This window comes from Anser brachyrhynchus (genome assembly GCF_964034855.1).
Source record: "Anser brachyrhynchus genome assembly, chromosome: 6".
Lineage (NCBI taxonomy): Eukaryota > Metazoa > Chordata > Aves > Anseriformes > Anatidae > Anser > Anser brachyrhynchus.
In genome coordinates this window covers 19486206-19514003 of record NC_137700.1, presented here as the reverse complement: position 1 = coordinate 19514003, position 27798 = coordinate 19486206, and the positions used below count along the sequence as shown (strand labels likewise).

The 27798-nt window shown below is 36.8% G+C and overlaps 3 protein-coding genes and 1 long non-coding RNA gene across 7 annotated transcripts in view; 3 read left to right on the top strand and 1 right to left on the bottom strand.

Annotated features, from left to right (window-relative positions):
• Positions 1-4839, top strand: part of SLC25A16 (solute carrier family 25 member 16) — an 18931-nt gene extending 14092 nt beyond the window's left edge. For 3 of the 4 annotated variants that reach the window (XM_080597541.1, XM_080597543.1, XM_080597542.1), the window contains exons 7-9: positions 363-525; positions 1395-1463; positions 3236-4839. In XM_080597541.1, coding sequence (XP_080453667.1) covers positions 363-525; positions 1395-1463; positions 3236-3392 — 389 coding nt within the window. In that variant the 3' untranslated portion in view covers positions 3393-4839. Of the gene's footprint in view, positions 1-362; positions 526-1069; positions 1464-3235 lie in introns of all 4 variants that reach the window. The other variant, XR_013952724.1, reaches the window with a different exon arrangement.
• Positions 3824-8571, bottom strand: LOC308197308. Its single transcript, XR_013952792.1, has 2 exons — positions 7503-8571; positions 3824-7006 (listed from the first exon to the last, which is right to left on the bottom strand). It is a non-coding gene; the product is annotated as an uncharacterized lncRNA (long non-coding RNA).
• On the top strand, positions 8571-27798 carry DNA2 (DNA replication helicase/nuclease 2). The gene is made up of 21 exons (XM_080597483.1): positions 8571-8882; positions 9411-9590; positions 10343-10526; positions 11977-12122; positions 13351-13476; positions 14342-14561; positions 15061-15178; positions 15494-15659; positions 16894-17088; positions 17936-18166; positions 18642-18758; positions 18849-18958; positions 20258-20367; positions 21346-21570; positions 22764-22957; positions 23055-23144; positions 23228-23420; positions 24838-24927; positions 25526-25708; positions 25854-26002; positions 26625-27798. The coding sequence occupies exons 1-21, from the start codon at positions 8872-8874 to the stop codon at positions 26677-26679; spliced, it is 3093 nt and encodes a 1030-aa protein (XP_080453609.1). The 5' UTR covers positions 8571-8871; the 3' UTR covers positions 26680-27798.
• The window catches only part of RUFY2 (RUN and FYVE domain containing 2), a 29994-nt gene continuing 28211 nt past the window's right edge, over positions 26016-27798 (top strand). Inside the window, exon 1 of the mRNA XM_080597514.1 lies at positions 26016-26039. The gene's annotated coding sequence lies outside the window, so the exon portion shown is untranslated. The remainder of the gene's footprint in view (positions 26040-27798) is intronic.

Below are 27798 nucleotides of genomic sequence, written 5' to 3'. Positions count from 1 at the left end.
CATGAGATGGAGAAACAGCAGAACTACCTACCTAAACTACACTCACCTCTAGATGATAAGTGTTTTCCAGTTAAATAGATCTTAGGGGGTTACTCTTAACAGCAATTCAGTAATTTAAAAGCTGTGGTCTAGCTTATTTAAAGCATTCTTTTAACATTAATTATAAACGTTAATTTGGACAGAAGTTACTCTAAAACTTAAAGTATTATTTGTCAATTCTATTTCTTTCTGCATAAGAAAACATCTGATAGGATTGGAAAATAGTTTAATTTTGTAATTGCAGCTTTTTGTTTATGACGATGATACATACATCCAATTCTTTGCTCTTTTGTGAAAGTACATAAAATTAAATTTCCTTTTAGGTTTTTCATTTTTTACCTTTGGTACCTTAAAGAGCATTGGACTTGCTCAAGCACCTAACTTGCTTGGACGGCCTTCCTTAGATAATCCCGATGTCTTAGTTTTGAAAACACATGTAAATCTGCTGTGTGGTGGCATAGCTGGAGCAATAGCTCAGACGATATCGTAAGTTTGGGTATTGTTTGTTTTTTGCTATATAGCTGTTTGTTATAGAAAAAGTGTTTTATCTGAGAATGATTTTTTTTATGAGTCTAGTTGGTAGTAAGGATTTTTAATTGGACACACTGCAACTATATTGTTTCACTTAGTAAACATCTATTTAATTCTCAGGGGGGTTAAAGATAAATGCATTAAGTCAATTAAATTCAGACAAAACTAAAATCAGCTGGAATCTTGTGCGGTAAACTATGAAATCTGGACTGTGAACATCATTTGCAGAATTTTATTATTCCAATTTATTTCTAAGATTATGTAACCTGCAAAGCCATAGAATTTACAATATCTTAGACTTTTCTTTTGTTGTTTGGCATTACCTTATTATTACTTTGCCTCTTTTCTTCCATTCTCATGCTGTCCTTGTTATATTTTCTTTTGGCCATAAACCTAGTGAATTTGATAGACCTGTGTGGCATCAAAAATCACTGCATTACAAATGTCACAAATACATTTTCTATTAATCTTTAAACTGTTAATTTTATTTTTGATTCAGGTGTCTTCTCCCTCCAGCGTTTTACAGGCTGTTTTATATTCTCATCTGATCTTCATGTGTCTTCCTTACTCATGCCAAATGGAATACCTTAAAGGATCTGATATGCTGGTTTTGATTGTATAGGGAAGTCTCCCTTTTTGGAGAACTTTCAGCTGTGTTGAGAATCTAAGCCGGATTCCTGACTCACTGAAAAGGGAGCTTGGAGGTTGCACGTGGACTTCTGTATTCTTTTTGTTTGTTAAAAAAAAGAAAAAAACACAACACAGTATTCTCATGTAGTCATCACGCATCTGGTTGAACTGCTCTTCAAATATCTCCTCTGTAGATATCCTCTCGATGTAACTCGTAGGCGAATGCAGTTAGGAGCGGTTCTTCCAGATTCTGACAAGTGCCTGTAAGTATTTTCTTTTCACCTTCAGGAACTGAGTTCCGAGATGTCAGAGCCATGTGAAATTCTTAGTTTAATTTTTTTTTTTTAAATAAGTTATTGTGGTGTTGATTTCATTATGCTTTTAATCAAATATGTTGTTTCCACACAGTTGGGCAAAAACTGGGGTTAAAAAAATAAAAATCACATACACTTTATGTTTTTACTAATACTGTGTTTGTATGAATAGATACATATTTCATATTTTAACTCAACTAACTCATCTTTAGTATCCTTAGGATCCCTGAGAGACTGCCTACTTCTCCTGAAATGAGATGTCTCAAGGCATTTCTTTAATGGTGCAGAATCTGTTACAAAAGTTGATGTTAAATAATATTGTTCTATTTGACCTGCTTTACTGACTTCACTTACAGTAATGTCACATGCACTGATTGTAGTTGGGGTTCCTGCAGGTTTTTTAGTCATATGCTTCAGTCCAATAGAGGTGGAAGTACCATAATATCCTTAAAATCATACTGTTAAGTCAATTGTCATCTTGAAAAACATTCTGAGTTTCATATTCCCCTAACAAATTCAACTCCAGGAAAGTTTTATCTTGGTTACTTCACATTTTGTGGAATTGTGTGTATCTGAGTCCTGTGTGAGCCACCTGCTTGGTGTGTGGGATCTTACAAGCAGTAGTCTCAGTGAGCTTTCATAAATACCGTAGAGGTTGCTTACTATGGAAGTTGCTGTTTTGTTTTTCATTAACAGCATAAGTTTTTTGTTTTCTTTGATTATTTTTACTCCAGATACTATTAAAATAAAAATGTGTTACTTGTCCTTGAGCTTTTGCTTCCTGCGTTTGCGAGAACTAACGCTTTTACAATTAGGTTTCCCAGTTTAACAATTGTGTTGTGACTGTGTTTGTAGAGAGCTGTACCCTGTAGTAGACGAATGTCTTTAGAGGACAGGAGGGTAAAACAAGAAAATTACTGAAATTCTGAGGCACACTGAAGATATTCTCAAAGAGTAATGTCTTTAATAGCTTGGAGTGTTGAGCACCTTACAGGTTTTCACTCGAGGGCTTTGCATTGTAATGTCTTTACTCAGTTTCAATATAGCTATGTGAGGAAAGTCTTTCTCCTTGCATACCTTCTGCAAATTCTGCTTCTAATAGGGTCAAACATTATACTTAACATGCATTAGTGTCTCTCTCTTGAGAGAAAAGAGGTCTTTGCTTGAGGTGAGAAGGCTACACGCACGCAAGATGTAGAATACAGGGCTAAACAAGCTTTATGTGTAGAACTTTAGGAGGGCAGGTATGATCCTGTGCTCAAAGAAAGAGAATGGAATGCAAAACCTAAATACTGACCTTTAATGCAAGAAGTGTGCATTGGGCAAAGTATATTGTTTTTGTTACTTTGTATTTACATTGGTAAGACAGAAATGGTGCTTCTTAACTGCCTCCTGCCGGATAGAAAACAATGTGTGTCCATTCTGGTGTAAAATTTCTCACTATATCTGTTAGGGCAGATTATTTTCAGACTGAAGTGTCTTGAGATGGGATTGCACTGTCCTCTTTCCGATTTCCAGCCTTTGTGTGCAAACGTCTTGCAGAAGCTCAGACTGTCTTCTGAGTCCTGAAAGGACTGTCATATTCTGCTTTATGGAGTCACTTTTTTTTTTTATGATAGATCTCTTAAGAATCAAGTAAAAGAAGTGTCTTGTGTTTAAGAAAGTGATTTTGCCTGTTGAATGCATATACTCAATAATGATTCAAGTTCTTATTTTTCCAGTACAATGGTGCAGACACTGAAATATGTCTATCAACAACATGGAATACGAAGAGGATTATACCGTGGTCTATCGCTAAATTATATTCGTTGTATTCCTTCCCAGGCAGTGGCTTTTACCACATATGAACTTATGAAACAATTCTTGCACCTCAACTAAATTTTTTGAAGCTTTAAGGTAAAAGTACACCATCAGTCCTCAAGTTATATTGGTGAATAAATTACTTGAAGTTGAATATATGATACTGTGGAACTGCTGTTGTCTGACAATTTTATTTGCCAAAATGTAGTTAATTTTCTGGAATAAAACCAGGAGACAGATCATAATAAGTATTAGTTAGCTATAAGGATTTTTTGCACTTGATCTTGTAGCCTTCATTAGATTAATGTTAAGAATTACACAGTTTTAAAATTACACCCACATTTTATACGGGTTTCAAGCTGTTAGCTATTTAGCTTTATCACCATTCCAGGAGTTATATACATGATTGTATTGCTTTTTAAGCTAATAGTTAGACGTCTGTTCTTCTTAAAAATGACTAAACTAATTTGAATAAAATGTAATGATTTTTATATTCAACTACTTGCCAGCTCTGCAGAAGCTAAACTCAGTAGACCACAACTTTACAATCTTTTCTTTTTTTTTTTTTCCTTTTGTACAAATTTTCTGTATGGTAAGAACAATGCACATATCTTCAGATAGGTACATATGAAAGTCCTTTCAGACATTTCAATAAATTATGACACAAAGTGTTGAACATTATTTGTAATCTTGCAATTCAGAAAACAGTTTATTTGCATGCATTCTATTCTAAAAAGAAAATGCTCTATCTACACAAAGAAAAGCAGGGGGAACTTGTACAGTGACAAGTGCTAGAAAAGATCTTAAGGCAGTTAGTATGGGCCTAATCTTGCAAAGCATTATGTACCTTTTCTGTGGAGCTTAATGTTCTCAATTTAGTTTATCGAAGGCTGTAAGTATATTATGTACTTGACAGTACTGGCTTTTGTAAACAGGTTTGTCCCTACCTTAAAACATGGTGACAAACATGAGTGCATGCTGCTGCATTTACTTATTTAGGCATCTGGACCATATTCAACCTCTTGGGGAGGATGTGGGGAGGAATAAATGAAGATTGTATTGGGAATCTGTAGATGTGTGTATGTATTGTTTCTAAAGTATGATATGCAATAGACTATTACATTTTTCTCCTCCTACAATTCCTTTTGTAGAAGGAATTGTTTTCCCCATTGGTTAATATATAATTTGCATTGGTACTTTTGATTTTATTCACTTGATTCAGGAAACTGTAAAGCATTTGCTTTAAGTGATGTAAATTATTTATTTATTGTAAATATTTTAGCAGTGTCCTTTAAGAATTGGTAATGGTTTTGTTAAATGAACTGGTTGATGATACAATGAATTTGCTTAATTTTGACAAATTTGACAAGCTGGATTTTGAGTTATATATCCCAAATCAACTTTTATGGCTCATTTTTTTCCCAGTTTTCTTAAAAGTATGTATTTCTTTGATATTTAACAATACAGTTATGGACAGAGAACAAGATGTATTTGAATTTATTTTATTAAAAATTTTGAAGTAATATTTGTGTGATTTTGTGTGTTGCAGGAAAAAAAAAAGTTTCTGAAATTGCCTGAATGTTTCTCCTTGTAGTTAAACCTGCATAAAATTGTCATTCTTAATTAAAAGAGACAACAATTAAGATTTTTGGTCTGATTTTTAGTTTGACTTGCAGGAACACTAACCAATATTGCAGTGAATTTTTATTTCTAAAAGTCCTTACCAGAGAGTTAAATCCATTGTGTGTGTATTATGAAAAATGTGTGCCATTTTTTTCCTGTATTGTTCTACTGTGTGAGCAAAATAGCTGTCTTGTTTGTCCGTCAGTTCTGAGACTCAAGTGACAGCTCTTTTCCAGGTTAATACTGCAGTGTTTAAAGAGTTTTACGTCTTAACTCTAGTTAAAAGAAAGAAGCTGAGGAACTTGAATAGGTATGCATTTATGTCATGAAGAGTTAAGTAGCTATGCAAAATAAAGCAGAATCCAGAATATTTCCTCTTGGGAGGAAAAGAGCCGTAAAAAGTGTCCCCAGAATAATTGAGGAGGATATTGAACATGAAAAATTAGACCTATTGGATGAATCAGTGCTGTATCCTCAGCATTAGTTTTCAAAATAAAATTTAAAAGTGCACTAATAATTCTATTTTAAAGCATTACAATACTTGAGAAAGGTGTATGAAATGAAAAAAAGTGCTAGAACAGAGGAGACTTGTTTCTAATCTTTCGAGTAGATATACCTAACTTCTTCTGAAAGTGTTATTATAAAAGGTATTTCTTAAACAGAATGTTATAAATGAGTCCCAAATAGGATTGCAATCAAAGTTTACAATTTATTAAACGAATAGAGGCAAGCAAACAGCGCTGGGTGCGCTGGGAATCTCTGCTCCACCAAGATGCACACCCATTACGTAAGGCGGCTGGTTTTTGTGCTCCTAGGCTAATACATATTCATTATTACTTCTAGAAGAGACAGGGTTATTATAATTGGTTTTCGGAATCCGAAGCCCTCCCAGGGGTGCCTACGTATCAGTCTCTGGTGGTCTCTTGGGGGTCGTTCGTGCTGAAGGCTCGTGGTCTTCCTCCTTCAATCATCCTTCAGCTCCCCCTTCCTCCTTATTTGGTAGTCTCTTGGCCGGATGTCAGAAACTACTGCACATCCCCTGCAGTAGTCAGCAGTTTTTCTCTAAAAATCCCTTTGTTCTCTTATCACCTAAACCCGGGCCTCAATGTTAACCCTTCAAATCCCTTAGTGACATGAATTGCTAGACCATTCCTTACAAGAACACAATTTATTTTGAATACCTCAGCACTGTATTTCATATATCTGACTGGCTGTATTTCCCAGGGTAGTCCACTTTACCACACGACTTTGAAGCGTAGATTTTATGCATTTAAAATGCTAATAAATAGACACATAGTTAAATACATTCTGTGTATGTAGGCCATTAAAATGGAAGAGTTTTTCATTACTTTTCATTAGGCCCAAATTTTTCATTTGTCAAAATGCTGGATTTGAGTTCATCAATTTAAATTGTCTCTACTGTAGAAGGTGAGGTAATTTATTTTTAAACTACCCTTCTGCCACTGGTTTTCTAAATTTACTGGTTTGTCAGCAATTTAACCTCAAGGAACATGGTGATCATTAACATATGGTTTTATTTTCAAACTATTCTAGTTCTTCAAATGTATCAGAGCATAACAATTGGAAATGTGTTTGAGTACTTCCTTTCTAGAAACTTTAGAAGTTATTATAAATCGGTGTATGAGTGAGTGTGTTGGTTCTTTCCTGATTTAATTGCTTCTAAATAATTTTTAAAGGCTTCCTGAATGTGGAGAAGATGTGTTAGAAAACATTTTTGACAATGCCAAGATTAGTTTAGTTTTTCTGTTTATTTGGTGGCATAGATAGTTATCCCAAGTGACAACTTTATTGAATGAAGAGGCCTCAGTATCTTTTTTTAACCACATTTCCTTAAAATCCTAATCATAATAGTCTCATAACTGCTAGTGCTACCCAACGAAGTACTTACCTTCTGTGAAGAATTGGTTATGTAGTCTTGGATAATACTTTTAAAACTCTGTTAACCAAGCTATTTCAGATACTCTTTGATATAAAAGTAGGAAAAGAAGCCTCACCATTTTAGGACTCCTTCAGGTCAACATCCCATGCAGGTTTATCCATAGTAGTTCCTGAAAATCACAGTCTGAGGGCTTGTTTTCAGTGGGCAAACACTATCTTTAAAATAAACCCCGTACTTCAACTCCATTTTCTTATAATGGAAATTTCTGCCTGCTGTAACTAAGGCATTTATACATGAATGATGGTGACATTTGCAGTTGTTAGACAGAAAAGTTTGCATGTATTTGAATCTTCTTTTTCCAATGATAATTTTCAATCTCTCTTCGCATTGTTTATTCTCTAGTGTATGTGAAAGGGAGAAGCAACATAAAAGAGTCTCCAGAACCCAAGGCTATCAAATGTATGAAGTAAAAGTTGCTGTAAAAGTAATGTTTTAATACCATTCCGAATTATGTGCCTGTGCATTTAATAGCATGGACATATTAACTATTCTACTACAGATAAGCTTCTATTAGTGGTTGTGCAATGGAAAGCTATATAATGTAGTCTTTACATGTATGTCAGGGTTATACCAAAGAACACGGGCTCACTTTAGTACAATCTTACCTTTCAAAATTCAGGCTTGGATCCTCCTGCTAGGATGCCTGACCACTTGCCAAATCTGTCTTTGAAGGACTGGAGGGTGATATAGTTTCCCAATGTTCAGCTACACTGAAGAGATGCAAGACCAAATTGCGATTACATCGCATTTATGACATTTTAATGACAGAATGCTCATATTGATGTGTCAAGAGTAGATCTAATACCTGCGTCCTTCAGTCCTAGCGGTCTTGCAACCGAAAAAAAGAAGTCTGCCTGTCAGTGACGCCCGTGCCACCTCGGAGCCCCTTGGTGTGGCTGCCTGTCCAGCAGTGACCGGTACTGGCGGGTTGTTCTCACAGAAAAAGTTCAACGCCCGGGTTGAGGTTCTCCCATAGGCACTGGGGGAGAGAAAAGCACCTCGAAATTCACTTTGAGCCACCGCCTGGGTGTTAGCATTCATGAAGACACATAATCCACAAAGTGATTATATGAAGGTGCTTTACTAGGCGCCAGAAGTTAGGGGCATGCCTGCCCAAATCTAACTTTGTCTGATTTGTTCACTCGGTTCTCTTTTATCTCCTAAAATATTACATATGCGTTAGGTGTCACAACACATCTATGCATATTCATTTCCTAGCTCCGCCTAGCCCCGCTTCATATGCTAATTATAATCAGTCCTTCTGCGCTTGCGTATTATTCTCTGGTGGTCGTCCGGGTGGTCGTCGGGATGAAGTAAGATGTCTTCATCAGAGTTGAATTTTTTAACCTTTTCTTCTTACGCATGATCTCTGAGCCCTTGGTCTCAGTCCAAACTGCAAGGCTGATTTGATCCAGTTCCCGGGGTCCGAGAGGCCCCAGTTATCCAAATGTCTTGCAAATTGGGCATTCTTTTAGTCCTCCTCCTTATTCCTCATCATGAATCGGTGCATTCTCTCATGCTATCCTTGCACATCAATTTTGTATCTTCCAAGCGCAGCCCCGGAACAGTACATCGCAAATATAACACATATTAAGCAATATTGTATATTTCATCTGCTATTACCAACACGGGTGCCGGAGGAGCGGGCAGCAGCGGGGCTGACGATGAGGGGACGGCGATGACCGTTGGGCTCCCTCACAGCGCAGCCCCACCCCCAACGGCCGGGGGCCGCCGCGCGCCGCTTCGCGCCTTCAAGCCTCCGCTGAGAGGCGGCGTATCCCATTGGCTGCGCGGCTTCCTTCCCACCAATGGCCGGCTTGGGGGCGGGGCTTCTTGGAGGCGGGCGGGGCGGGCTCGGTAGCGGCGGCATTTTGTGAGGCGCGGGCTGGGGAACGGACCCTTCGCACTGTCCCTCTTCAGCCGCTGTCACTGCGCCGCGGGGCTCAGGCGGGCCGAGCTGCGGGGGCTCCCCTCATGGCCGAAAGGTAGCAGCCGGCCGGGGCACAGCGCCTTTGGGACGGGAGGTTTGAAATTGGAAGCGCGGGCGGCTGACTGGAATAACGAACCGCCGCGGGAGGCGGCCCCGCAGGAGCTTTCTCACAAGCTCAGGGTTTGAAGCGCAGTTGGAGTTAGCTTTGGGATGAGTGCGAGTGTTTAGACAACAAATGGAAGCAATAGCTGCAATAAATAAAGAGCAGCTTATGTGCTATGTATGTTCATTAAAGCTCCTATAGTATTTATCTTCTTCCTTATGCTTCATATGTCTAAATAGTGTTTTTTCATCCTCTTTCAAACAAACAATTTGGAAACGTTATTAGGAATTTCCTATACTCTATCTGTATAAAACTCAAAAAGCATGCTGTAGTTACCTGTCTATATACATGCACATTTTAGAAGCTTGAAGGGGGTTGAAGTTGGATTTATGCTTGAAGCTTGTTCTCTTCTTGTGTGTGGGTTAGCTCTTTTCTTCTTAAGTAGTCTAATGTCTTTGTATTCACAAATTGTTATTTCAGTTTTCAGAAGAAAGTGACTGACTCCTGTAATGCAATACTTAAGAATGGGTTGAACAACAGATACCGTGTGTTGGAGGTCAGCGTAAAGCAGAGGAATGGAAATGACTCTGAGAAGCACCTGACGGTTACCTCATCTCAGTCACTGGAAGATACAGAGTTGTGCATCCTTAGGAACGGCTGGTAAGCAACACAGGAATGTAGACATCTGAAAGGAGCATGAAATATTGTATTATTAACTCAATTTTCTTTGTGTTGCCTTAGAGGAGAGTTTTACTGTCTTGAAAATGATTAGAAATGTTGAAACAACCTTTATCTAATGTTGAATTGTTGCCAATAAACCCTCACTGTACGTATGAATGTACTATGTCTGTAAAACACGGGGTTTTGAACCATCTGGTAAAATCTTAAGTTGAGCTGTGAAGTATTTAAAGTAGGACTCAATGAGGATTCTATTTTAGGTGTTTGTGCATTCTGTGGTATGTTGTAGAGGAAAGGACTAGTTTAGTCTTTTGAAACACATGGAAATGCACATGCAGTTTGCTTCTGAAAATGGAAAGCACTGTTTTAAATTTTGTGTGCAAGTCTGGAAGATAGAAAAGGGAAAACAAAGTCTAGGAAGACTTTAGAAGACAAAATATAGAACATCTTGAACCCTGAAACTTGTCAGTCAATGAAAATATTTTAAAATTATTATTATTAATAAAATATTTTGAAATTTTGCTGATCTTTTGAAACAAGTTTAATAGAAAGGTTGCGGTTACGTAATTAAAAAGTGTAGCATGCTAGTATAAAATACAACAATACTGAAATGACTCAAAGCATGGATCTGGAGTGACTTGAAGTATGTTGAATCTGATATGTTAATGTATAATTTCTTATGTGTGGTGTCCTTTGTTTGCAAATGTTGTTTTTTTTGATGTATTACTTTATAGGGAGTCTGTTCCAGTTGTTCCAGGAGACATTGTTCATTTAGAAGGGGACTGTAGTTCTGGTACGTGGATAATAGATGAACAGTTTGGATACCTCATTCTTTACCCAGATCTGCTGCTTTCTGGCACTACGATATCAAACAGCATTCGTTGTGTAAGAAGAGCAGTGCTGAATGAAAAGTTTAGGGTAAGTGTGAATTGTGGAGCATCCAATGTTTTATTGGGCTAATGTTTCACTGAAACTGTTAGTTTAGCTCAATGTTAATTAAAACTGTTAGTTGAGATGGTGTTCTGTAAAATTGTATTGACCTTCGTGATGTTTGGATTATTTGTGGTTTGCGTTTCTTTTATTTTTTCAGAGGTTTTCAGTTGAAATAATCTTGTGTTCTTAATACAGGTAGTGGGGACAAAAATGTTCTCTCCCCCCACCTCCAGATTCTGGCAACTTCTTTGATGCTTTTTTGGTTTTTAGACATGCATTTTGTGCATATGAATCTCTTCTGAGGGATGTGCCTCTTGTTGGCTGTGTGAAAACATAATGTAACCTCATTTGGCCAAGTTAAAAGCTTCTGGAAAATCAGTAAGTTTAGCCAGTTCACCCTGTGAGAAGAGTTCTTTAGCTCATGATCTAGCTGGAATATACCTATACTGGAATTAGGGTTGGTGTGGGCTAATTCTGGAATCTGAATCCAGGTACTGGAACTTGGAGAGAGGAAAGGTTTCTTGTGCTAGTGTCCTTACTTATATGTGGATGGCAGAGAAGCAACAGCTGCCCAGTTTCAGCTGAGGAAAAATTCCAGACATGGTGAAAATATAAATGCAAGTGGGCAAGGGAGCTGCAATGCAGTGGTGAACAGCCTGGCTGGGAGACTATGGCTGGAACAAGAAATTAAAGTACAGGAGATTAAGTCTGTGCAAAGAGATGGTGATAGGAGGACTCTGTAAGAGGAGTAATGGGATCAACTATTTGTTTGGAAGGGGCAATGCAAAGGGTCCTGATTGCAGGATAACACCACTCTCCAGTTGGGAGTGGAACCCACAACTGCCAGGTCTGTGAAAGAGATCAGTAAGTACAAAACATTACTGATTAGTTTTCCAGTTGTTTCCTGGGGGCTTATGTAGAGGCCATAATTTACTGCTACGAGTCTACGGAACCCATCCTGGAATGGGTTAGATGGGTTTGAGCCATTCTGGTATTGCTTGGACTAATTTAATGTGAGTTGGTAAAACAATGTGAAATTGCTTAATGTGTGCATAATGCAAAAATAATATTTGTAAGATTGTAAAGACAGTTGCACTAGGAAATGCTGCTGTTAATACTGTTCATGAGCAAAACTTGCTCACAATTCATTTTAATCTGTGCCTTTGTTCCTCACCTGTCAATCATATAAGGATTTTATCTTAATGCCGGGTTTGGAATAAAAATGAGAGAGAAAGCAGTAGGAGAGACCCATTTCATTATGTCTGTATTCACAGTCAAGTTTGAACAGATTAATTAGTGAGATGAAAGATCGAATGGTTTTGCAATTATTAAATAAGTGACATCCATCATGTGCAGCAAATAAACAGAAATTTTGTAGAGAAGTTACATGAAGTTAGCATAAATCTTGATGTTTGTTATATAATTTCTGTTCTAGGGCTCTGAGTCTGGATCACACCAAATGCTTGTTGGTACAATTCTTCATGAAATTTTCCAGCAATCAGTAACAAATAACTTGTCACCTGAAAAAGTAAAAGAACTAGCAAATAAAATTGTATACGGACAAAAGTATCTCAGAGAAATGTAAGTAGCATTGCAGATATCTGTTTTTGTTTGGAAGACTGGATAGGAATTCTTGAACTAGCAGATAAATTTCTACTTCAAAAAATGTGTTACTACTATCAGGAGAATGTTCTACCAAATGACCTTGCTTAATAAAACTTAGGAGTCTTTTAATGAGATATTTCACTGTTCCATAATGTAGTTTAATATACCCGTCCTGCTGAACTACCTCTATAGATGTAAATTATGCTTCTGAAGAAACTCCAGCACTGTGCTTGTGTGGGTGTTTTTGCCTGTAACATTTTATTTCTCGGCATTTCTGAAAGCTGAATTAAATTTGATGAGCATAATTAGTGTTGATACTTGGGAAAAGAAATGGTGCTTGGTCACCAACAAGTTTCTGAGATGTTTGATATATTCTTCATCGGGTTATTTAATGTCTCTGATGTTAGAGGACCTTTTAATTTATTTTCTCCGCAAGTCTGATGGAAATGCTAGCTGGATGAATAGTAGTCTTCATATTTCTGTCAGAAATGATGAGACGAGTGGCTGTCAGTTTTAAGGGATCCACTGCAGACTTGACTAAAATTGAATTCAAGTCACACAAATCCAATTATCTCTAGAACATTACAAATCACATACTGGGGAAAGTGTCAGCCTTGGAAGCAATGAAAAATAAAATTAGAACAAGATTTATTACTCTGGTTCTGATATGAAGGTGACTGTTTTGGATTGTGATTTCCTCAAGGCATGTGTGTCACACTGGGCTTCCATGTTTGAAACTGTTCATTTCAATTGGTCTTTGCATACGTAAGTTACTATTTGTTGGGATTCGAAAGTATGTTACATAAAAGCCTGATGTTTGCAGCCATTTGCACTTGTTTTGTGAAACTTGCTTTATTCCTCTGGTGCTGTAAAATAATGACATTATTTCCAGTGGATGCCAGCACTGAATTGTATAATGCCACATGATTGGGTTCTGTTTAATGAGGCTTCTGCTTTCTTGCATGTTTGTAACTGTAGCAACTGAAGATTGTGATTCTTCCCCATTTAAAATGGCCTGAAGTGTAGCTGGTGCTCAGCTGTAGTTTTATGGATTAATCAGTTGAGGTGAACATTAATGAATCTGTTGTCTGTTTTATAGATGGTTCTTGAAACTTGACAGTTATTTCCAGTAATGTTAGTAATTCAGTGTCAGAGGCAAAGCTAATATTTCTAACTCCTTAATGTAAATGGCTTTATTTTTTAGGTATCACTTAAATCTGAAACAAGCAGAAGTAATGCAGGAAATAGAAGAATACTTGCCATCATTTTTTAAATGGACAGAAGACTTTATGCACAATCCAGCTAACCAAAATAAAATGCAACTAAAACTGTAAGAAGAAATTTAAAGCCATTTAAAATTGTGTATCTTGTTTGGTTTGCTTTAATTTTTAGAAGAACACTTCTTATGCAAGTCTGTTCAGTGGTAAGGAGTTAATTCATCACCTCGGTGCCTAAATAGGTAATCTTGAGCTGCACATTTAGCTGCAATTATGAATACTGGGAAAGATATAAAGGACCTTTATAGGACTGAGGGAGAAGTTAGATATAATCACAGTGGTCTTAACATTTTTGTAAACAATGTGTTACAAAGTAGATATTTTAGTAATTAGGAGAGCAAGCATACTTGATCAACTGACTAAGCCTGAAGTTATGAATGTGTAAGACTGAAAACTAGAATATTAGAACTTATTGAAATAAAACTCCTCAGCAAGATAAGGTTGTCAGTGAAGCAATGTTTTGACGCAGCTGTTGCTGAGCTCTTCTTGTCTGACTTCTTGTTGTCAATGGTAACAGACATAAGGTGCTCAAGTTTCAGAGAAATGGCAGGTCAGGAAGGTGACATAAAGTAAAAATGTATATGCTACCTTCCAGTGCATATATCACTAATCCTTTTGTAGAAATGAAATGTTTTTAGAGTATGTTGATTCAGAAAAGACCAAACACTGTTTAAAAAAAAAAAAAAATTCAAAATTCTATTTTATCTTTTGAAGTTTAGGTGACTAGCAAAACTACACGCAAACCTGCAATTTAAATTAACTTTCTGATATACTTTCTCTGTTAATGGGAAAATGGCTTCTGTGAGACTTAATATACATTATTTCTAAAGTGGGTGCCTGTTATAACACATTTTAATATTAAAGTATTAAGAACTAAGGGAATTTCTTAACTTCTGACTTCATTTATTTTTTTCTTAGGTCAAGTGGTGATAAAACTGGAGATTTCTCTTCGAAGATAGAAATTGTAGAGATCTTAGACATTGAAGAGAATATCTGGTCTCCCAGGTTTGGATTGAAGGGAAAGATTGATGTTACAGCCAAGGTGAAAATCCATCGTCAGTCTGGAGTACAGTCTAAGATAATGCCATTAGAGCTCAAGTCTGGCAAGGAATCTAACTCTATAGAGCACAGGAGTCAGGTACAAAAAAAAAAGTAATCTGATTCTCAGTGGCCATAAGTAATTTCTTGTTTTATTAAAATGACTTATTTTGTCTTAATGAATGCAAAGTATTTTGTGTGTGGTATAACCAGGATTTGTGGATGGCTGATCCTGGAATGCAAAAAGTTGCAGATATAAAATGAAATTTTGAGTGAGAATATTTACCACTTTCAAATGCCTTTGTCTTTTATCCTGAAGAAAAGCAAAGATCTCTTAATACATCCATGTATTAGCTTGAGGCAGGTTGCCTTAAAAATCAGCATCGTACATCCTGGCAGATAGCTGGTCAGTGATCTAGAGGTAGTAGCAATGTACAAGCTTTTGTTAGGAAAGATGCCTTTTAATTGAAATATTTCATGAGGTGCTTACTACTTTCTAGATTCTTTGTGATAGCAATGGCTGCTTAAATAAATTTTGGAAATACTAAATTCATCCTTTTTTTGTAACACATTATAAAAGTTATATATAATGTTTGCAGGTTATTCTGTATACCTTGTTGAATTTAGAAAGGAGAGTAGATCCTGAAGCTGGATTTCTTCTTTATCTTAAAACTGGTACTATGTACCCTGTTTCTGGGACTCGCATGGATAAAAGAGGTAAAGCTGTTCCCTTGCCTTGGAAACCATACTTAACTATCATAATTAAAACTAAGCATTCTAGTAATAGTTAAACACATCAAGACTTTCTCTTATGGACGTATCTGTACAGATACGTACAGATGTACTGCGTGTCATATTTTTACGTATTCCAATAAGCTTACATTAAAGACTTAAATGTTTTGTTAATACATTAGGACTTTGCTATATGAGTACCTATGCCTTAGCTAAGTGTGGTGCCTGGTTACTTTTCAGTTAAGAATGAATGAAAATAAAACTTAAACTGTCTACTTAGTTTGTTCTTTTTTTGGGCAGAATTAATGAAGCTAAGAAACCAGGTGGCCTTCTACTTAATGCACAGTACATATAAATCTGCTGTGGGAAGACAGCAGTCACAGCTCGCTGCTTTGCCTCCTGTAATTGATGACAGTCAAGCCTGTAAATACTGTTCCCAAATGCACAATTGTTTCCTATATAGCAGGTAAAAAAAAAAAATAGTTTGACTCTCTTTTTTAAATAAGCTTTAAATGCTTTTAAATGATGCTGTAATTTGATTTTTGTGATTGACAGTTTATTATTTTTTGTAATTCTTGCATCCTGAAATAACATTCTGTTGAATCCTGCACAATGCATATAGTCTGTCTGATCTGGCAGAGACTTGAACATCTTTGCTCAGGTGCACTTTTAGCAGGACAAAATCTGAGAGAAGTCTCAACAAATCACTTGATGAAGACAACAGATTTCTACTATATTTAATAATAATTAGGTTAAAAAACTATATCCTTTCAACTTTTTGAAGTGGGCAGTCTTATGAGGCAGTAGGGCTGAGTTGTGACTGGGCAACAAGGAATGGTACGTCAATACTACTGTAATCAGTGGTGTTATTACGTCTCCCATTAAAAGACATCGTGAGCAAATACATGAGCAAATAAATTTTAACATAAAGTTACCGAGTTGGTTATAAACGTATTACAAAGCTTAATGGTGGCTTTGTGTGTTTTTCTTGTCACAGTAAAAAAAAGAACAAATTTTATGCTGAAGAGATCAAGTGGGTTTTAAAAGAACAGGAGAACTTTAGGGGAGATCTTGTTTTTAAAGCTGTAGGGATAAAAGTGTTGAGGGAACTAGCTTTGTGGGTATATGCTATGTTTTTGTACAGTAATTTTAATGAAATATTACTTGTAATATTTGGCTGTTAAAGCATTACATTATTCCTAATTGAGAAGTGATCTTAACTTCTGAACTAACCTTTTTCTCTTTGACTGCATTTCTGTATGCATGATTTAAGTATGTCTATAGATACATAGTTCTGAGATGAATCCACTTGAAGTATGGTTTTTATATTAACTGTTAAATCTCATTTGCTTAACTAAATCTCAGTATAGTATTCATACCGTACTAAAAAAAGGTGTGAAAGATCAAATATCTAAATGTATTCTAATGTATTCACAGTCAAAACTGTGTAAACTACCTTTGAAATATCTTTACTTTGTCTTTAACTTACTGTCCTTAATTCAAAATCATAGAGGTCATGTAAAGTTATTAATGAGATTGTTCATATGAACGAAGGATATATTCAACCCCATTTCAATGATGATAGACTAATCTAAATGGTGTGTTTTTCAGTGATTAAATGTAGATTGGCATTACCTACACAGAGACTTGGAAGAAAAAGATAAAATTTGATTCTTTCCTGTGTTTGGTTCTACTCCTAGGGCTGTAGAAGAAAAGATTGCTAGTATTTCTTTTCCTCCTGCCATGGTATCAATTATTGAAAAAGAGACCCAGCACCTGAAACCCTCCCATTTGGAGTATTTTAGTCTGTGGTATCTAATGTTAACCTTGGAGCTGCAAACCGGAGAGGGTAAAAAGGGGTATAAAAATATATGGATGATACCTTCTTTGGAAAGGTAAGATGAATTTCTAACCTGGTACAAATGATCCTCCCCTTCAGTAATTGGGAGTGGAGCACTGTGAACTTGTAGTTTTCCCTACAAGGAAACTAGATGTTCTCCATTGCTTGTAGAAATAGTCAAATATGCTTTTTGCAAGGTAGTTTTTTGTGAAATGTGACCTAATGAAGGCATTAGCTTACTACATTCATAGGTTTTGTATTTTCAATAGGAGATTTTTGGTTTTAATTCATACACAGGAAAAGTAAATTAATTGCAGCCTCGACCTTCAGAAGCAGAAGTTGTAGAATTTTGTGTTGTTTTAGTCTCTGAGGGTTGACACTGAGTGTTGACTGTGAGTCCAGCTCATTGCACCAGTTTCCTGAGGGTTTATTTGATAAAGAATCATCTGTTTGGGGCCGTACTCATAGACATGCCTAAGAACATGGACAAAAACCTGTCTAAGGGCTTTTGCTGGCTGAAGTGGCATGCTATTTTACACTGCCTAATCTAGCAGCTGCGGAAAAATTTGCTGTTTTTGGGCCCATTTCAGTGTGTCTGTAGAAGGGAAGTGTCATTGTGTTGTTTAAGGTGAAGCAAGAAACTCAAACAAATATTAAACACTTCAGTGAAGTGCATCCATTCATTTCAGTGTTCAGTTTTGAATAGGAAGTTATAGATAACTTTAGATACCACAGTCTTTTCTTGAAACAAGTACGAGGGGTTTTACATATTTCTACAATCCTTTTCTTGTCAGAGTGGCTATTGTAAAGTGTCTGTTTAATCGTTTGTTTGTTTCTTCTTAGATAATCTCACTTACCAAGGGGATTTTATATTAAAATATTTTTTTGTAATATCTTCACAGAGAGAAGGCTGGAGATTGTGTTGGAAATATGATCAGAATTGATCAAGTGCAGGAAATTTCCGAAGGACAGTATCTGCATTCTTTCCAACGTAAAAATGGTGCAATACCTGGAGCAAACCTCTTGGCTGGTGATAGAGTGGTTGTGAGTGGAGAGGAAAATGGGTTACTTGGTTTGGCTACTGGCTATGTTAGAGAAATCAGTGCAACAAAAGTCTCCTGTTTGTTGGGCAGGTAATAGAACAAAAGGAAAAACAGCTGTTTGAAGGCATTGTGATAGGGGCTTCAGGAGGGGTACTTCCAGGCCTCGAGGCAGCTCTCACATGGTCTGACTCGGGCCTGGGGAAGTACACCCCTGAAAATCTTGTCTTGATTGAAAATGTCTGACCTTGATTAGTGACTATGCCTATATATTTAGCTAGGTTGACTGATTAAGAACATGTTTGCAAACTCAATTTACGTACTTCTCCAACATGAGACTATATGGATACTGTGATTGTTGCTGTTAAAGGTAACTTTCATTATTCAGACTAAACTACCTTTAAATTTGGCTCTGATTGTATTTTGTTTGCATCAGTTAGTAGTGTTTCTTCTAGCTATTGCTTTACTCTGTGACCTCTGGGAGCTTAATGCTTAGTAATAAGTCTTTCATCATCAACATGCTGCTTGTAAACAGAATTAACTTGTCCATGTTACTGTTATCCTCCAGGAATTTATCAAAGCTCCCCAAGGATACCATGTTTAGGCTGGATCACGAAGAAGGAGATTTTGGTACAGGGGTCCCCTTTGAAAACCTTTCCAAATTGATGAAAGATTCTCCAGTCAGGTATGAAGAATCAAATTCATTTCCCACTTTGAAGGTTTTGGGGTAGTTTCTCAGTAGGCAACTCTTAATTCTTGTTTTTTCCATCCACAGTGAAAAGCTCCGCAACTTGATTATTGACTTCTACAAACCACGTTTTATTCAGCATTTGAGCTCAGTTCTTCCTGCAGAAGCAAAGGAAACTGTTGCAAATATTTTAAAGGGTATAAAATCTTTCTAAATCCTTCCCCTCACTCCCCCAATCTTTTGTTTAGTAGCATAAGTCTATTGCCAGAGCACTTATCACACTAAATACAAGTTTGTTTTTTTCCTAGATCAGGGCCTAGTAGTAGTTTTCTGCTTAAAAATAAGACAAGTTCTAACATTATATGTCTTTCTGTGATTAAAATAGTTAAAAATTGCTTGAAAGACATGACCAGATGTTTGCTTAGAATTTCACTTTACTTTTGTTACTTCCTGCAGCTTGCTGTTTGCTCTCTTAACTTTACAAAATCAGGAGCTGAAAAGACTCTTGGGATAGGGGAAGTGGGCTTTTAGAGTGGAAGGAGATGGGCTTTCATGTAAGCACTCACTTGCATAAGACCTCTTGCTGACTTGGCTGTGCTGTAATATGCAAAGCTTTGTGGCACTCTTGGTTATTTTGGTTTTTTTTCAAACAAACTTTGTATGTGGTAGTGTCATGTATTCGGTGAAAATGTTTCACTGCCTCTGACAGATTTGTCTGTGAAAGCAGAAATTTAATTGATTTGTCTTAAAACAAAACTCTGAATACAAACTTTCTGAAGACTAAAAGATGTCTTGTTGCTTTGAGGTCTGCTTCAAATAAGAATTTGCCCAGCCTCCTAGCCAACTGCTGAAAGAATAGGAAATGAGAGGAAGGCATATATTCTGAAACTTAAGAATGACAGATTAACAGGTACTGGAAGACAGAGTAACAGTTCCTTCCCGTACTTGCGAGCCATATGTGTTCTTTACAGTAAGGCACTGATAATTCTAGATGCTTCTTGTTTTTTTGCTTGAGCTTTGCCTAGTCCAAGGCACTGAAATATACTGCTCATCTGCATCAGACAGGGAAAAATAGCTCTGGTTTCTTGCTTCTTCTAAAAAAGATTATGCAATCTCTGCAATTCACTTCCCTTTGCTGTTAGTCCCGTGTTTGAACATGAAAGTGGGTATGATAAAATAGAAATGTCCATACAAGGTATCATATGGAAGTGGTCATTTAGTATATTAGAAAAAAAGGCATAAAAGGCCTACAAAGAAAAATGTCTTCCATTTTTAGGACTGTAGTGCAGACCCTGTACTACTTGTCTATGTATATTATAATGTTGAACATTATAATGTACTTTATAATGTTGAACTTCATCAGAATGTGCAGACTTGCCCCAATATTCCCTTAAAGAGTTTAAGGGGAGGCAGAAACTGTAGTTTTGCTTTATGATGTTAGCAAATGTAATGATTAGGAAGGACAGACACTTCATTGTTATTTTAATTCTTTAAAGGTCTGAATAAGCCTCAGAAACAGGCAATGAAACAAGTGTTGCTTTCGAAGGACTACACGCTTATTGTGGGTATGCCCGGAACTGGAAAAACTACTACAATATGTGCTCTGGTAAGATCCTGTGCCTAGATTTTGAATTTTTTATGACACTTGGAGGAGAGTATTAAATACTTTATAAAGCATACTTTTCTAAAGTGATTGTCGTGATTTAGTGTACTGCTATTTGCATAATTCCAAATAAGAAAACTGATTTCTTTTATTGAAGAACCTTTATTTGGTACAACTAAAAATTTGTTTTCGTGCACTTCTGCTTTTGTGGAAGTATGTGGAAGGGAAGAAATTCAAGAGTAATATTTAGTCTTTGACACTTTAATGTTGAATTCTTTGGCCCCAAATGTCAGCAAGCCCTCCAATCCTGACTCACGGCTCAAAAAAGGACTCCTTGGAGAAGTCTGTAACTTGCCTGTGTTTAAATTATATAAATGTGTGGTGCTGAAGCATGTGTATACTGTTAGCCAGCTCCTCTGGCTAGTGGTTCTCGCTCTGGGGACGGACTGTGGGGCATACTGGATTCAGGCTGTAGGTTGAGTGAGTTCTTGACAGCTGGAAGTGAGATGTCACTATTGTTTCATCTTTCCTAATTGGGTATTCTGCTCTTGTTCCTCCCCTGCTGGGTGAGATCTGATGGGGAGAGAGGAGGACAGAGAGCAAGCAGCTGCTGCTGTCAGATCAGCTCATTCTACTGAATCTGATGTAGTTAAATTGTCAGATAAATTGTCCCTTCTTACAGTAGGGGTGTTCTTTGGTGTGCTGCCTTTTTAGTGCAGTTGGCAAGTCTGAATGGAGGTTATCTCTGTTTTGCAGCATATGTTATACGTGTGATGTTTAGGAGAAACATCACATCTCTTGTCTGTGTCCCTTTGATAACAGCTAGGTAGCAGATTTGGCCAGGACGAATGATATAAATGAAGTCATACTTGCTCTTGGTTTCCTCTGAAACTTACTGTTCCCCCTAGGCAAACATGGGATTGCTGGTTCTTGTATATAAGCTAACAACTTTGTCTTTTCTTTCCCTTTGCCACTTGTTAGGTGAGAATTCTCTCTGCTTGTGGCTTCAGTGTTCTTCTGACTAGTTTTACACACACTGCTGTGGACAATATTCTGCTGAAGCTAGCCAAATTCAAAGTAGGCTTCTTGCGTTTGGGACGAGCTCAGAAGGTTCATCCAGATATACGGAAATTTACAGAAGAAGAAATTTGCAGGTCCAAGTCAATTAACTCTGTAACAGATTTGGAAGAGCTCTATAACAGTCAGGTGAGAAAAGTGTTTTTGCTAGCCCTGTGAAATGTTCAGGATAATTGTTAGCATTCTGTTTGTTCAGATACTGCAGAGAAAGAACCTATCCCAAGTTTGTGTTACTGGTTTGAGAAGCCTGAGCTGAAGAAGATACTCAATTTCTGCCTCATTGCAATTTCATTATAGCCAATGATGACCAACATTAGTAATCTAAAAGCCAAAAAGCATTTTTTCTGCTTAAAAAATAGCTACATATAATAACACATATGTATTATACATGTAATTACATATAATAATTCCCAAAGGCTCCAGTCCCTCTCACTTGTGCTGGTTGTGGTGTTTGTAGAATCAGGGGACGGGGAAGAAGAAAAATTGTGCTGTGGAGCTGATCTGATCAAACACTAATTTTTGATTGAAAGATCAGTGCTGCTCTGTGTGTTAATGCAAAGGACCATGCCATGAACTGAGGAAACGGAGTGGGTGGCAGCTTTAAATTAAACTCATTGAAAGAATGAAGTGTCATGGTAGTTGGAATAAATGCCATATTGCAAAACCTATCACTTTGCTGTTGATAGGCGTTGCAGGAAAATTATTGAAGTCGTAACGGAAGTGTTGTAACATTTCATCTTTAGTCACTTGAGATTGCATTGGGAGCACAGAGATGGGAAGAACTTATCATAGAATCATAGAATCATTTAGGTTGGAAAAGACCTCTAAGATCACCTAGTCCAACGTTTATGTTCTTCTGAAGCACAGCAAGAATACGTAATGCATTGTGGCTACTTAAAAGTCCTATAAATGGGCAAATAAATACAAAGCTGAACTTCCAGCTGTTGTTTTATTGTCTATTTGGAAGCTTAAAAAAAAGGGGCGAGAAGGGGAGAAAAATATACTCCTCTTTTCTAAGGTAGTCATTTTAACACACTCCAGGAATTGTGTATGCACAGAACTTGGTATTATCCTGAGCACGTCAGGAATGAGTTATTTACCAAGTCCTATTCTAAAGCTGATTTTTGTTTGTCATTTGTTGTTGATGCAAAATTTTAGGAATATGAGGCCAATATGTATGCAAAGAGTGAACTGCTCTGATCTCAAGGATTAAACGTTTTTCTTTTTTCTTCTTAGTTAATTAAAAATAATTTTCTTCTAATCTAAAAATGTACTGTTAAAGTGTGTAAGATGTCTCTTATTTTTACTGTCTCAATTTTCAGCCAGTGGTAGCAACAGCTTGCATGGGAGTAAATCACCCCATCTTTGCTCAGAAGCAGTTTGATTTCTGTATAGTTGATGAAGCTTCCCAAATAAGCCAGCCCATCTGTTTGGGCCCACTATTCTGCTCCAAAAGGTTTGTGCTAGTAGGGGATCATCAGCAGCTGCCTCCACTTGTACAGAACTCAGAAGCAAGGTAAGATAAAATGCTGCTGGACAGATATTAGTGATATGAATTCTGGGAAGTCTCTTGCGATGTGTGGCCTGACGCATTTTTGTGACTTTTCTATCAGAGATCTTGGTATGAGCGAAAGCTTATTTAAAAGGCTGGGGCAAAACCAGAACGCTGTTGTCCAGTTAACTGTGCAATACAGAATGAACAGGTATTTGTAACTTGTTATAGTAGGGTTTTCAATGTGGGATTGAAATTGCAGGATTTAAAATTTCTTCTCTTTTAAATCTTTAGTAAAATTATGTCACTGAGTAACATGCTAGTGTATGAAGGCAAACTGGAATGTGGATCAGAGAAGGTGTCAAATGCCACTGTTAACTTGCCAAACCTAAAGAAGTTGAAACTGGAACTTGCAGATGCTTCAAAAACATGGTTGAAAGAAGTACTTGAGCCAGACAAACCTGTGTGTTTTCTGAACACTGAGAAGGTAAAGTTCATTATGTTCTTCTTTCAAAATTGCATTTTTGATGCAAGTTTTCAATACAGCCAGCACATAAGAATTCATACAACTTAGGCAGGGTAAAGTGTATAGCTTTAAAAATGGTTTCTTGCTTTATATATAAACTGCAATGTGTAAAGATGTTGTTAAGAGTTGATCAATTGGAGTGGTAGAGCTGCTGCTGGAAATATTGCAGCTGAAAAGTTTAATTCAGGCAGTGTTGCAGATAATGCTACGTGTGATATAGACTTTGTTCGTATGTAGAGAATGCAGCTGTAAGTGTGCAGCCCTACTGTGTCCTTGCAACCACAGACTGTTGTCATTTCCAGTGGCTGAGGATCAGTGGTGTCTAAGCTGTGCACCAGTGGCAGGAATAATTTTAACTCTATTAAATCTTGTGGACATTTTGAACTGGGAGGAGTAAGTTGCTTCAGATGTGCGTTTTAATAGAGACTGAAATGATTGCAGGAAAAATGAAACTCTAGAATCAATAAGAATTAGGCGATGAAACTGAGGTAAAATGAAGAAGAGTTTATTAATCTTTTTCCAAATATATTTTATACTAATATGCACTCACAGTCTTGTATTTGGAGACACTGTAGTTGGTGACTGGATTATAATGATTTGAGCCTAACAGCTTTGATGTTGATTCCTCTTGACACTACCTTTTGCCAGTAACTGCTGACCCTGGAAAGAACTCCCCAGTCAGTCTTTGTGTGCTCTCAAGCATGTTTTCTGACCCTTTCATAGAAAAGTTAACAGTTGGTCATAGGGAAGATGCTTGTCACAGTAGGAAACTGGCTGATATTCTGTTTGTCCGTTAATCTGACCAAAATTGGTCATGTGAAAACTGGATCTGCTGTTCCATTTTAATTTTTTGCTTTGCTAGAAAACCCATCTCAAGTATATATAGCTGTTGTGTTTGTAGAACCAGCAGGAAAGTTTCTCTTTCCAAAATATTTTTGGTTTTGTTGAGGCATTAGGCTCTGATGTCACATCTTTTTCAACTTGCTGTAAAAATTCCACTACGGTAGTTTATCAAACAAACCAAAAGAACCACCCACAAAAAAGTCTGTTTTTTATATGGTATATTATGTGAACTGTGAAATCAGATGATTGAGCCTTGACAGTTTCCTGAGGTGCCTTGCTATTACTAGAAATTTACTACTATTTGAAAGTGCTATTACTAGCAACTCATCTTTGTAGAGTGTTTCAACCACTTTGCAGATGCTGTGTTCTGAGGTTACTTTATGGTATAGGTTGTTATACTCTGTCAAATTTAGCTTTTACCCTTTACCCTTTTTTATTAAAACTTAATATAAAAATGGTATGATATGATGAGTTAAGGATCAGAATACAGTGTGTGATTGTAGACACTCATTATTTTCTGCTTGTATTTCTAAAGGTCCCAGCACCAGAACACGCAGAAAAAGGTGGTGTATATAATGTGACAGAAGCCAAACTTGTGTTCTTCCTCACATCCTTATTTATTAAGGTACATTTTACTTAATTACATTGCTCAAGAGGGACAGCTTTATAATGAATTCTACATTGCTGTAGAAGCTCCAACCACATGTACAGGAGGGATGACCTTAAGGATAAATTCAATGTTAGCTGCGTGTCACTATAGTGAGGGATCTGAGGTCTGCATTCAGTTCCCTGTTCCTTGCCTGGTTGCAGCTAGGCTGCATAAAAGCTGGATGACAATTTCTTTGAGATGATTTTTTTTTTTGTAAGGGAGGGGAAAGGGTTTGCCCTTGTTCCTTGTTTCAGCTAGTAAACTTCAGGGGTAATACAGAGTAATTAAGAGTAATGAACGTTCACCTTGCAGTCTGAGGAAGAAAGGAAGATGAGGATTTTGATCTGTCTTTGCGCTAGGTTTAAGACAAAGCTTGGGGTCTTGCAGTAATTAGTATTTTCTTTAGTTAACGCCAATTATACCTAGAGTTCCACTGACTTTTTAGTGTAGAGACGATAGCTTGCAGCACTATTTAAATATATAGATTAGCCCTGTTGAGGCTCTTCTGACTGTAAAGAATATCCCAGGCTAACTGCAGTGACAGTTTTTTTTTCCTTCTGTTTTCTTTATTTAGGCTGGTTGTAAGCCTTCAGACATAGGTGTGATATCACCATACAGACATCAGTTAAAAATAATCACTGATTTGATGGCAAGACTGAAGGAGAACAGAGTGGAAGTCAACACTATAGACAAGTACCAAGGAAGAGACAAAAGTATCATAATTGTATCTTTTGTTAGGAACAGTAATGAAGAAAATGTGAGTTGGTTGTACTAACTTGACTTTCAATCTGGGTAAAATTCACCCACAACCTTGAAGTTTTTGACACATTTTGACAACTAAATTATCTACATTAAATTCTACATCTTAGGTAGGAAAACTAAGAGCAAATTTTGTTTAACAGCTTGGCACCCTCCTGAAGGATTGGAGACGTCTTAATGTTGCTATCACAAGAGCCAAGCACAAACTAGTTATGGTGGGCTGCATTCCATCCCTGCGTCGCTACCCTCCTTTGGAGAAGCTACTGTGCCACTTGCAGTCTGAGGCAATGATATCCTTTTTCTCAAAACTGTTTTGTGAAAAGGGGAAGGTAAGATGGGACTTGTTGGGATGGGGGTAAGGTTGGGAAGACCTCTGATCATTTAGGTCATAGCTGTAGCGTTGGTTGACAGCACAGCACAGAATGTGTCAATTAAATGTACCAAAAATACACTTTGAGATAAAGCTAATAGGTGGATCTAGAACCTTTGCTCTATCTTCAAAAGTAGAAATAAGTCCATGGTGATTTGCAATTTAACTTTGACATAACTAAACTATTAATTTTTTTTGCAGTTTTTGTTGATCATCTTAGTTTCTTGGCATCTTAATGTCAGTGTGATTTGTTTTCCTCTGGAAGAACCATGTATTTAAATATAGGTTGAGAGAATGGTTCAGGAATAAGGTTGCTAGATGGGAAAGCAGTATGACTTTCATATGATTTTTTTTGTTCTCTCCAGCATTGTACCAAGTTTGTTCTAGTTATGGCTCCTTACATTTACTATTTAAATGGGAAGGTTGAAAAGCTCTTAGTAGATGCTTTATTTTTTTTAAGCATCAATCACTACATACTCGTTTTTTTGTGTGAAAGCAATACCTTATTGAAATGTTTGAGAACTACTTCCTTAACTTGCTACATCTTCAATCTTCCAGCTGGGGCTTATGAGAGTATCCACAAATGTAACATTTTGTGATTATGAAGACTGTTTTAAAGACATCTCTCATCTATTTTCTTCTATTGCTGCTGAATGTAAATCACTGCTTAGTAGGGTGTGAGTGCTGATGTGCACTGTTCAGTCTGAATGAAGCCAAAACTGAAATGACATTCAATTATTTTAAATGGTTCCTTTCAGTAAAAGTAACAATACACATTTCTTTCTTTAGTAAGCTGAGTATGCTGGTCATTTTAGTACCAGTGTATTTGCAACAAATGAGGAATATGAAGTCTTCTGTTCCTTCAGCTACTGGTTGGCTATTTCTATATTCACTTTTATCTTGATGAACAGTTTTCTGTATAAGTGAATGGAGAAAAACTTGAAAAGAGAGGAGTAAACCAGTGCTGCATCGAGTCAGTTTTCTGGGCTCAGTTTGGTTTTAAACACTCTGAAATGTAGCTGACATACAGTTAATCCCATTGTTAGCATTCCTAATAAACTGTTGTGCAGTTTGGGGGGATGTGTTCTTTCAAAGTCTTGTGTTCTTTCCTTTTTTAAAATACTGATCTCTTATATTTATATACATGCTGTAATTAATCTCTCATATGAGGATCCCTTGGGGGCTTGTCTAATCCCTTGATTTTACATACATCTGGGAGGAATGTGATACTGATTCACTTAACTCCTTTTTATGGACTAATACATTTCACAGGTGAACCTGCTGAAGTGAAATGCTGCCTAGCTGAAGATTGTCGTAAAACTCCTGCTGGTTTCAGTCTTTGATCTATAGTCTTTTCATACAAAATGAATTCCCAAGAAACAAAACTAGAGTTGCAGCTTGATGGCTAAGGTGTTAACATGTGCTTTTAATGATATCCTGTTCAATACAAAATATCTTTTACTTAAGTCTAGTTTAGTTTCCTTATGCTACCTCATATGCTAGAGTATTTCTGAAACGTTTCTTCCAGAGATCATTGGTGGAAATGTCAATTGTTTTTAATCTTGAGTGTTTATTTTCTCTTGGATCAATGTCAGGTAGTTGTGTGTATATAGTTGCAGACACATTTCTAGATGTGAAATGTGGATATCTATGTACTTTTTTAAACCACTCCCTAACTTTTGTAATGTTTGAAATAATAAATTTTGATGTTGGTTTCA

Bases quoted from the DNA above. Each gene is read 5' to 3' on its own strand.
- DNA2 (XM_080597483.1), top strand. The intron at 13,477-14,341 runs GTAAGAAGAAAT...TTTTTTTCTTAG, and splicing joins AATAAAATGCAACTAAAACT to GTCAAGTGGTGATAAAACTG. The intron at 22,958-23,054 runs GTAAGATAAAAT...CTTTTCTATCAG, and splicing joins GTACAGAACTCAGAAGCAAG to AGATCTTGGTATGAGCGAAA.